Source organism: Boleophthalmus pectinirostris, unplaced genomic scaffold (assembly GCF_026225935.1).
Source record: "Boleophthalmus pectinirostris isolate CB_2022bp ecotype Guang Dong unplaced genomic scaffold, ASM2622593v1 HiC_scaffold_19, whole genome shotgun sequence".
Classification (NCBI taxonomy): domain Eukaryota; kingdom Metazoa; phylum Chordata; class Actinopteri; order Gobiiformes; family Gobiidae; genus Boleophthalmus; species Boleophthalmus pectinirostris.
This window is the reverse complement of record NW_026571140.1, coordinates 43,552,212-43,562,978: the sequence shown is the minus strand read 5'-3', so window position 1 is coordinate 43,562,978 and position 10,767 is coordinate 43,552,212. Positions and strand designations below refer to the sequence as shown.

Sequence of the window (10,767 nt, the reverse complement as noted above, 5' to 3'; positions counted from 1 at the left end):
CAGGACTAAAACCAGGAAACTAACTAAACTAGGACTAAACCAGGACTAAACCAGGACTAAACTAGGACTAAACCAGGACTTAAACCAGGACTAAACCAGGAGGACTAAACCAGGACTAAACCAGGACTAAACCAGGACTAAACCAAGGACTAAACTAGGACTAAACCAGGACTGAACTAGAACTAAACCAGGACTAAACCAGGACTAAACCAGGACTAAACTAGGACTAAACCAGGACTAAACCAGGACTAAACCAGGACTAAACTAGGACTAAACCAGGACTAAACCAGGACTAAACTAGGACTAAACTAGGACTAAACCAGGATTAAACCAGGACTAAACCAGGACTAAACCAGGACTAAACCAGGGATTAAACCAGGACTAAACCAGGACTAAACTAGGACTAAACCAGGACTAAACCAGGACTAGACCAGGACTAGACCAGGGGCTTAACTAGGACTAAAACAGATCTAAACCAGGACTCAAAAAGGACTAAACCAGGTCTAAAACAGGATTAAAAAACACCAAACCAGGACTAAACTGCACTAAAACCAGGTCTTTACAACTGTAGACACAAAACTGAGTTAAACCAAGACTACGCCAGGACTAAACCGGGTCTAACACACTGTAGGATTAAACCAGAACTAAACCAGGTCTGAAGCAGCGCTGTGGGTTTTTCCGGTGAAGGTCCCTGGAGTGTTTGTTCTGTTTGATCGACATCGCGCCGTGAAGCTGCTGACTCACGTTTTCCTCGTCGTTAAAGTCGTATAAAACTGAAATCTAATCGTTTCTCTGATATTATCTAAAAAAAAAACCTCAAACAAAACCAGAGATTGGTCCGAGTTTTATTCAAGAAATGTCCAAAGTTGACCAATTTGATGCGAGTAAATAGTAAATATTGTGATTTCTTGAGCTAAAATTGATTGAAAATGAGCCCAAGACAAAAAAAATGACACACAAAAGAGTCAAAAATGGACAAAGTGACGCGTCTTTTCACGGTTTTATTTCTCCCAATCGTCCAAACCCGGGCGTGTCTGAGTTTTGGCGCGTGGTCCTCGTCCGGAATGTTTGTGTAACGTTCTTTGTGTGAGTGACGGTCTATTTCTGCTGATGATGTCACTGGACAAACACGGACCAGGGACCAAAGACCAGAGCTCCAAAAAAAAACACCTCCAGAGTCTCACTGAGCTGAAACTGAAACTGAGACAGAGACAGAAACACGGGGACTGGAGCTCAGGAACGTCCAGTCTTTATAACGGGAATTTATGGGAAAAATTTTGATGAAAATTTGGTGTTTTGTTTAAATTTTTAGGATTTGTTTGGGAAATTTAGAACAGTTTAAATTAAAGGCTCAAGTTTATTCATTATGTGACAATCATGGACTAAACCAGGACTGAACCAGGACTAAAACAGGACTAAAACAAGACTAAACCAAGACTAAACCAGGACTAAACTAAGACTAAAACAGGACTAAAACAGGACTAAACCAGGACTGAACCAGGACTAAACCAGAACTAAACCAAAACTAAACCAGGACTAAACCAAGACTAAACCAGGATTAAACCAGGACTAAACCAAGACTAAAACAAGACTAAACCAGGACTAAATAAGACTAAACCAAGACTAAACCAGGACTAAACCAGGACTGAACCAGGACTAAAACAGGACTAAACCAGACTAAACCAAGACTAAACCAGGATTAAACCAGGACTAAACCAGGACTAAACCAGGACTAAACCAGGATTAAACCAGGACTAAACCAGGATTAACCTAAAACTGAACCAGGACTAAACCAGAACTAAACTACGACTAAACCAGGACTAAATCAGGACTAAACTAGGGTCTAAACCAGGACTAAACTAAGACTAAACCAGGGTCTAAACCAGGACTAAATCAGGACTAAACCAGGGACTAAACCAGGACTAAATCAGGACTAAACCAGGACTAAACTAAGGACTAAACCAGGACTAAACCAGGGTCTAAACCAGGACTAAATCAGGACTAAACCAGGGTCTAAACCAGGACTAAACTAGACTAAACCAGGTCTAAACCAGGACTAAATCAGGACTAAACCAGGACTAAAACAGGACTAAACCAGGACTAAACCAGAACTAAACCAGGATTAACAAAGAAGTAAACCAGGACTGAACCAGGGTCTAAACCAGGACTAAACTAGGGCTAAACCAGGACTGAACCAGGTCTAAAACCAGGACTAAAGGACTAAACCAGGACTAAACCAGGACTAAACCAGGACTAACCAGGACTAAACCAGAACTAAACCACGACTAAACCGGGACCAAACTGGGACTAAACCAGGACTAAACCAGGACTAAATCAGGACTAAACCAGGTCTAAACCAGGACTAAACCAGGACTAAACTAAACCAGGACTAAACAAGAACTAAACCAGGACTAAACCAGGACTAAACCAGGACTAAACCAGGTCTAAACCAGAACTAAACCAGGACTAAACCAGGACTAAACCAGGTCTAAACCAGGACTAAACCAGGACTAAACCAGGACTAAACCAGGACTAAACCAGGACCAGGACTAAACCAGGACTAAACCAGGACTAAACCAGGACTAAACCACCAGGTCTAAACCAGGACTAAACCAGGACTAAACCAGGACTAAACCAGGACTAAACCAGGTCTAAACCAGGTCTAAACCAGGTCTAAACCAGGGCAAAATCAGGACTAAACCAGGTCTAAACCAGTCTTGTCTTGGTCTTGATGGCACTTGGTCTGGGCTTTGTCTCAGTTTTGGCCTTTAAAAGTCTTGGTCTTGTCTCGGTCTTGGTCTTGGACTGGTTTCAGGACTCTGTGGTCTTGGACTGGTTTCAGGACTCTGTGGTCTTGTCCTGGTTTCAGGACTCTGTGGTCTTGGACTGGTTTCAGGACTCTGTGGTCTTGGACTCTGTGGTCTTGTGGTTTCTCTGTGGTCTTGTCTGTGTCTTTGGTCAGGACTCTGATCGTGGTCTTGATTCGATCTCGACTCCAGCACCAGTAAACTCATTCAAGTTCAGCTAAAAACACGATACAATCAATAACATTATCGTCCCAATGTCGTCAAACGAGGACATGACATTTCCTGCTCTCGTCGGCTGTGATCAATAAAATGTGTCACATTTTAATTCCATGTGAACATAGAGACTTTATTTTACATAAATACTTTGGTTTCATTCATAAAGTTTGGATATAAACTTGATCTTGCTGTTTTGTGTTTTGGGAGCTGCTGCAGAAGATTTTTATTGATATTTACACCATTTTTGTTTGACTGAAGTTGGTGTAATGTGGTGATGTCGTCAGAACATGAAGCGATGTCCCTCAGTGTGATTGACACGTCAAAGTATCGAGCTGCTAAGAGACAAAAGTGTAACGAGGCGCAGAGTCTCAAGACGCTCAGTTCTTACACACAGTCGGTTTAATCGCTCAAACAAAGGTTTAAACGAAGTCACAGCTGCCCCGGGACAGACTGAGGGCTGATATGATGTGTGGGCGTGGCTAACCTGTGTTGTGGGCGTGGCCTGTTGCAGATGCCGCAGTTGGGGGGCGGAGCTTCGTGCGCAGCGTGTGAGAAGACGGTTTATCACGCGGAAGAAATCCAATGTAACGGACGACGCTTCCACAAGACCTGCTTCATCTGCTGTGAGAACTCAACCAGGACTAAACCAGGACTAAACCAGGACTAAACCAGGACTAAACCAGGACTAAACCAGGACTAAACCAGGACTGAACCAGGACTAAACCAGGACTAAACCAGGACTAAACCAGGATAAAGGACAACCAGGACTAACCAGGACTAAACCAGGACTAAACCAGGACTGAACCAGGACTAAACCAGGACTGAACCAGGACTAAACCAGGACTAAACCAGGACTGAACCAGGACTAAAACAGGACTGAACCAGGGACCCAAAACCAGGACTGAACAGATGCAGTTGTTTCTCTTTCTCGCTCCAAAAATAGAAACTCGTGGACTGATAAACTGTCGCTGTGGAAACTCGTCCCACAGAGACTCGACCAGGACTAATCCAGGACTAAACCAGGTCTAAATGTGGTTCACTGTTGGGACTTTTGGAACAACTGTAAAGAATTATAATCCAATAAATCCAGACGAGAAGGTCACAGAGTCAGAGGAGGAAGAGGAGAGGGTCAGAGACTAAACCAGAACTAAACCAGGCCTAAAACCGGGTCTAAACCGGGTCTAAACCAGGACTAATCTAAAACGGAGCTAAAACCAGACTAAACATCCCAGGACTAAACCAGGATTGAAACTTTCCTAAACAAGGACTGAACTGAAGTCTAAACCAGATACTAAACCAGGACTGACACAGGACCAAACCAAGACTAAACCAGAACTCAACCAGGACTAAAACAAGTTTAAACCAGGACTGAAACGGGACTAAACCACGTTTATATCAGGGACTAAACCAGGACATCTTTAAAACAGAGATAAAACCAGACTAACCATTCCAGGACTAAACCAGGACTAAACCAGGACTAAACCAGGTCTAAACCAGGACTAAACCAGGTCTAAACCAGGACTATAAACCAGGAAAACAGGACTAAACAGGACTAAACCAGGACTAAACCAGGTCTAAACCAGGACTAGACCAGGACTGAAACCAGGACTAAACCAGGACTAAACCAGGTTAGGGTCAGAGGGTGATTACGGTGTGTTCTTCTTCTTCTTCTTCTTCTTCTTCTTCTGTGGTCAGTGTCGTGTAGAAAAGCGTTGGACAGTCACACCGTCGCCGCTCACGACTCGGAGGTTTACTGTAAATCCTGCTACGGCAAGAAGTACGGACCAAAAGGCTACGGCTACGGCCAGGGCGCCGGCGCCTTGAGCTCCGACCCGCCCCGGCCCGGCTCAGCGCTACTGTGAGCCCCACGCACACACGGGAGGGCCCCTGACACACACGAGGGCCCCTGACACACACACACACGAGAGGAGGAGGGGGGCATCTGACACACACACGAGAGGAGGGGGGGCACCTGACACACACGAGAAGAGAGGGAGGGCACCTGACACACACGAGAGGAGGGAGGGCACCTGACACACACACGAGGAGGGAGGGCCCCTGACACACACGAGAGGAGGGAGGGCCCCTGACACACACACGAGAGGAGGGCACCTGACACACACGAGAGGAGGGAGGGCACCTGACACACACACGAGAGGAGGAGGGCACACACTGACACACACGAGAGGAGGGAGGGCCCCTGACACACACGAGAGGAGGGAGGGCCCCTGACACACACACGAGAGAGAGGGAGGGCACCTGACACACACATGAGAGGAGGGAGGGCACCTGACACACACGAGAGGAGGGAGGGCACCTGACACACACGAGAGGAGAGGGCACCTGACACACACGAGGAGGGAGGGCACCTGACACACACACGAGAGGAGGGAGGGCACACCTGACACACACGAGGAGGGAGGGCACCTGACACACACGAGGAGGGAGGGCACACACTGACACACACACGAGGAGGGAGGGCACTGACACACACCACCTGACACACACGAGAGGGAGGGCACCTGACACACACACGAGAGGGAGGGAGGGCACCTGACACACACGAGGAGGGAGGGCACTGACACACACTGAGAGGAGGGAGGGCACCTGACACACACGTGAGGAGGGAGGGCCCCTGACACACACGAGAGGAGGGAGGGCACCTGACACACACGAGGAGGAGGGCACCTGACACACACGAGAGGAGGGAGGGCATCTGACACACACGAGAGGAGGGAGGGCACCTGACACACACGAGGAGGGAGGGCACCTGACACACACGACACACACGAGGAGGGAGGGCATCCTGACACACACACATGGAGGGGCACCTGACACACACGAGGAGGGAGGGCACCTGACACACATGAGGAGGGAGGGCACCTGACACACACGAGGAGGGAGGGCACCTGACACACACGAGGAGGGAGGGCACCTGACACACACGAGGAGGGAGGGCACCTGACACACACGACGAGGAGGAGGGAGGGCACCTGACACACACACGAGAGGAGGGAGGGCACCTGACACACACGAGGAGGGAGGGCACCTGACACACACGAGGAGGGAGGGCACCTGACACACACGAGGAGGGAGGGCACCTGACACACACGAGGAGGGAGGGCATCTGACACACACGAGGAGGGAGGGCACCTGACACACACACGAGGAGGGAGGGCACCTGACACACACGAGAGGAGGGAGGGCATCTGACACACACGAGGAGGGAGGGCATGACACACTGACACACACGAGGGAGGGAGGGCACCTGACACACACGAGGAGGGAGGGCACCTGACACACACACACGAGAGGAGGGAGGGCACCTGACACACACGAGGAGGGAGGGCACCTGACACACACGAGAGGAGGGAGGGCACCTGACACACACACGAGAGGAGGGAGGGCACCTGACACACACGAGGAGGAGGGCACTGACACACACAAGAGGAGGGAGGGCACCTGACACACACGAGGAGGGAGGGCCCCTGACACACACACAGGAGGGCCCCTGACACACACGAGAGGAGGGAGGGCCCCTGACACACACGAGGAGGGAGGGCCCCTGACACACACACGAGGAGGGAGGGCCCCTGACACACATGGGGAGGGGGGATACAGGAGTGTGGGAGGGCATCTGACTCACTCTGGTCTCCCTCAGGTCCAACCCGAAGCCTCCTTCTTCTTCTTCTTCTCCTTCTCCTTCTTCTTCTTCTTCTCCCGGCGTGGGGTCAAAGTTCGCTCAGAGGTTGGGAGGTTCTGACCGTTGTTCTCGTTGTTCTAAAGCCGTTTACGCCGCAGAGAAAATCATGGGAGGAGGAAAGGTACAAACACAAACATGTCGAGCTGCACTGTGGTGTTTTCAGGACGACAGGACCGAGGGCCGGAGTCCAGTTCCAAACCTAATTTAGAACCGACTGATGCGTTTACGAACCGAAAATCAGAGCGTCCAGGAACCGAAAAGTTGGAAAACAAGTCAAACTTTTCTAAAGCCGAACGTTCACTGTGTCGTATTTTGGATGTTTCAGCCTCAAACTGTTTGACCAAATCTCAGGGTTTAAAAGTTCACAGATCATGATTCATGTTCTGACACCAGGAGCCACCAGTGACTCTTAACATGTCAAAATAACAACTTGGATCGATTGATTAAAATCACAAAAATGTTTTTCCCTATTCCACAGGTGTCAAACATACGGCCCGGGGGCCAGATCCGGCCCTCCAAGACCTTTAATCTGACCCTCGGCTGATTTTCTACTAAAATATTTGAATTATATTTTCTATTAAAATCGTGTTAATTTTCTGTGGTGTTTATCACAGCAGCGTCTCCAGCGTCTCTGTACGTGGCCCCTCCCACCAGAGCAGCACAAATGAAGACTTGTCTCTTTCCAAACGCTCTTAAAGGACGATCGTTTTGACTGTTGACCGTGACACCCTCATCAGAAAAATGTCCAACATGAGAAAAGTGGAGCCGAGTGCAGGATTTTACAACAAAAATGGACTTATTCCTGTTTACAGACAAGTTCATGTTCAAACTTTGTGCTGAAATTGAAGTTTCAGGTTGTTCCTAATATTATAATATTTAGTAAAAGAAAGAGAAAGAAGCTAAGGAGCTACGAGATCTCCCACAATCCACTGTGCAGATTCTTCATTCAAATCTTCTGCATAAATAAACTCAACTTTACAACATATAAACCATAAACACTATAGACACATCAGCCCGTTTGATCAGATCATTCAGCTCTGATCACATTTGTTTACGTTTTACAGAAACGAAACTTAAGACCGTTTGGCTAATTAGCATAAACTGTTAGCGGCGATAAAAAACAACTCGCTCCTTGTGCCGCTGATGTGATCAGTTTCTTTTGGACTAAATGACACGACTCTGTGGATTATGTGTGTTATTTCTGTGACAGAAGAGGTGCTGAAATGATGGTAAGTCTGTGTTCTGTGTGTGTGAGTACAGGAGATAGTTCATGTTTTAGTTTTTCAGCGTCACACGAGTGCAGATTGTACGTGTGCAGGTTTAGCGCAGCTCTTAATTTTACGTCATTTCACTCGTTTGGGTCACTTTATTTATTTTATGTCACTACTGTTGTGGTGAAAAGGCTGGAAAGTGTCTTTTGGACGCATGTGACTCAACTTTATGTTGCAGTAACCGGGATACTGCGTTTACATGCCACAAGTATCACTGGTTACTATCAGAATAAACCAGCTACAGTAACCTGGTTTCTAATAACCGGGACACTGCCATAACCGGGTTACTGAAACCGGGTTACTGCGTTTACATGCACCAACAAGAAACCGGGATACTCAAAAAACCCGATCATAACCGGGTTACTGATGTGCATGTAAACGCACTCATTGTGTAATATTTAAACAAAGATTTCAGTATTTAATATATGCATGTAGTACATTCACGACACTTTATTACTCGATACTTACTTACTTATTAACTGCTCCACCCCGTCCAAAGCAGCTCGCTCACCAAAGGATTTCTAAATTCTGTATTGTGCATAATAATAATAATAATAATAATAATAGTACCACTGTAAATGTATTATTTTGATGGATAATGGTTTATGTTTTAGAAGCGTCGAGACTTGCCTCTGCTCTTATATTTACTCAGTTTCTTTGCGACTAAGTGAAATTGGCAGATCTCTGGTATTTTTGTTTTGTAAAGATGCTCACGAGAGAAAAAAGGTTGGAGACGCCGTCTTACAGACAGAAAAACCCTCACGAGAGGCGACTGGGATCAAACAGGTTTGATTTTCTTGAGGCCTGCACTGGTCATGAGGGATTAATGTTCAACTTTTTCTTATTCAAATAAATGTTTAATAATAGTTTTGCTTAAACATTGAATCCAGAACAAACAGAATATAAAATAATAACATTTGAAATAAATAATGTCTCTAGTTGATCTGTGTGCGGCAGCAGCTCTAATACAGATTTGATACGATCTCAGGGGCCAAATATAATTATATCACGGCCCAAATTTGGCCCCTGGACCTGAGTTTGTCTGTTTAAACTGTGAGCACTTTGGATCCTCCGTGGAACTGGTGCAGGAACCGACACCAGGACTGTTCTGACCCGCCTTAAAACCGCTGATGTAACTTTCTGGTTGAGCGTCCAACACCTACTTGTTTCCATGGAGACGTCGTCGCTGTGTCTGGAATGTTCCACAGTGCGACATTAAACAGCTCGACTTTACATTTATTCAGTCACAGGTGCTTTTATAAAACAGACATTCTGACTGTGAGCGGCTCGCCTCCCCACAGGTCTGACCCGGTCTGGTCTCCATGGAGACAGAAAGGTTTAATGCCACACTGTGGAACACAGCAAGGTGCCGTAGTGCAGCTTTAACTGAAGCGGGTGTGTTGTGTTTCAGCCGTGGCACAAGACGTGTTTCCGCTGCGTTCGGTGCGGAAAAAGTCTGGAGTCGACAACAGTTACAGACAAAGACGGAGAAATTTACTGTAAAGGTCTGGACCAGGACTAAACCAGGACTAAACCAGGACTAAACCAGGACTAAACCAGGACTAAACCAGGACTAGACCAGGACTAAACCAGGACTAAACCAGGACTAGGACCAGGACTAGGAACCAGGACTAAACCAGGACTAAACCAGGACTAAACCAGGACTGGACCAGGACTAAGGACTAAACCAGGACTAAACCAGGACTAAACCAGGACTAGGACTAAACCAGGACTAAACCAGGACTAGGACTAAACCAGGACTAAACGGACTAAACCAGGACTAAACCAGGACTAAACCAGGACTAAAGGAGGACTAGGACTAAACCAGGACTAAAGCAGGACTAGGACTAAACCAGGACTAAACCAGGGGACTAAACTAAACCAGGACTAAACCAGGACCCAGGACTAGACCCAGGACTAGACCACCAGGACTAAACCAGGACTAGACCAGGACTAGACCAGGACTAGGACTAAACCAGGACTAAACCAGGACTAAACCAGGACTAAACCAGGACTAGGACTAGGACCAGGACTAAACCAGGACTAAACCAGGACTAAACCAGGACTAGACCAGGACTAGGACTAAACCAGGACTAAACCAGGACCCAGGACTAAACCAGGACTAAACCGGACTAAACCAGGACTAAACCAGGACTAAACCAGGACTAAACCAGACTAGACCAGGACTAACCAGGACCAGGACTAACCAGGACCCAGGACTGAACCAGGACTAGACCCAGGACTAAACCAGGACTAAACCAGGACTAACCAGGACTAACCAGGACTAGACCAGGACTAGGACTAGGACTAGGACTAAACCAGGACTGGACTAGGACCAGGACTAAACCAGGACTAAACCAGGACTGGACCAGGACTAGACCAGGACTGAACCAGGACTAAACCATTTTCTCTTTTCTTTCAGTTTGCTACGCTAAAAACTTTGGGCCTAAAGGTTTCGGTTTGGGGAACGAGGCGATGAACTGAACAGATCCAAAAATGTGTTTAAATTTACAAAAACATGAATTAAAACTGTTTTAAAAGTTTTATTGTCGTTTTTCACTTTCAAATTTTTGTCCTGAAATTTAAAAAAAAATAAATGAGTCAAGATTCAAACGTTTTTTATGGATTTAAACCAGAACTGAACCACGTCCAAAAAAAAAAAGAAGGTATAATTCAGTCTCAAACCAGGACTAAACCAGATCCAAACCAAGACTAAACTAAACCAATACTTATGGAGATCTAAACCAGACCAGAAACAAGGACTAAACTA

The 10,767-nt window shown here is 46.8% G+C and overlaps 1 protein-coding gene across 2 annotated transcripts in view; it reads left to right on the top strand.

Annotated features, from left to right (window-relative positions):
- Nucleotides 1-10,662, top strand: part of csrp3 (cysteine and glycine-rich protein 3 (cardiac LIM protein)) — an 11,367-nt gene extending 705 nt beyond the window's left edge. For both annotated transcript variants that reach the window (XM_055154911.1, XM_055154910.1), the window contains exons 2-6: nt 3,535-3,646; nt 4,719-4,881; nt 6,685-6,847; nt 9,409-9,502; nt 10,420-10,662. In XM_055154911.1, the coding sequence (XP_055010886.1) occupies nt 3,535-3,646; nt 4,719-4,881; nt 6,685-6,847; nt 9,409-9,502; nt 10,420-10,481 (594 nt within the window). In that variant the 3' untranslated portion in view covers nt 10,482-10,662. The remainder of the gene's footprint in view (nt 1-3,534; nt 3,647-4,718; nt 4,882-6,684; nt 6,848-9,408; nt 9,503-10,419) is intronic.
- Nucleotides 10,663-10,767: the final 105 nt, after the last annotated feature.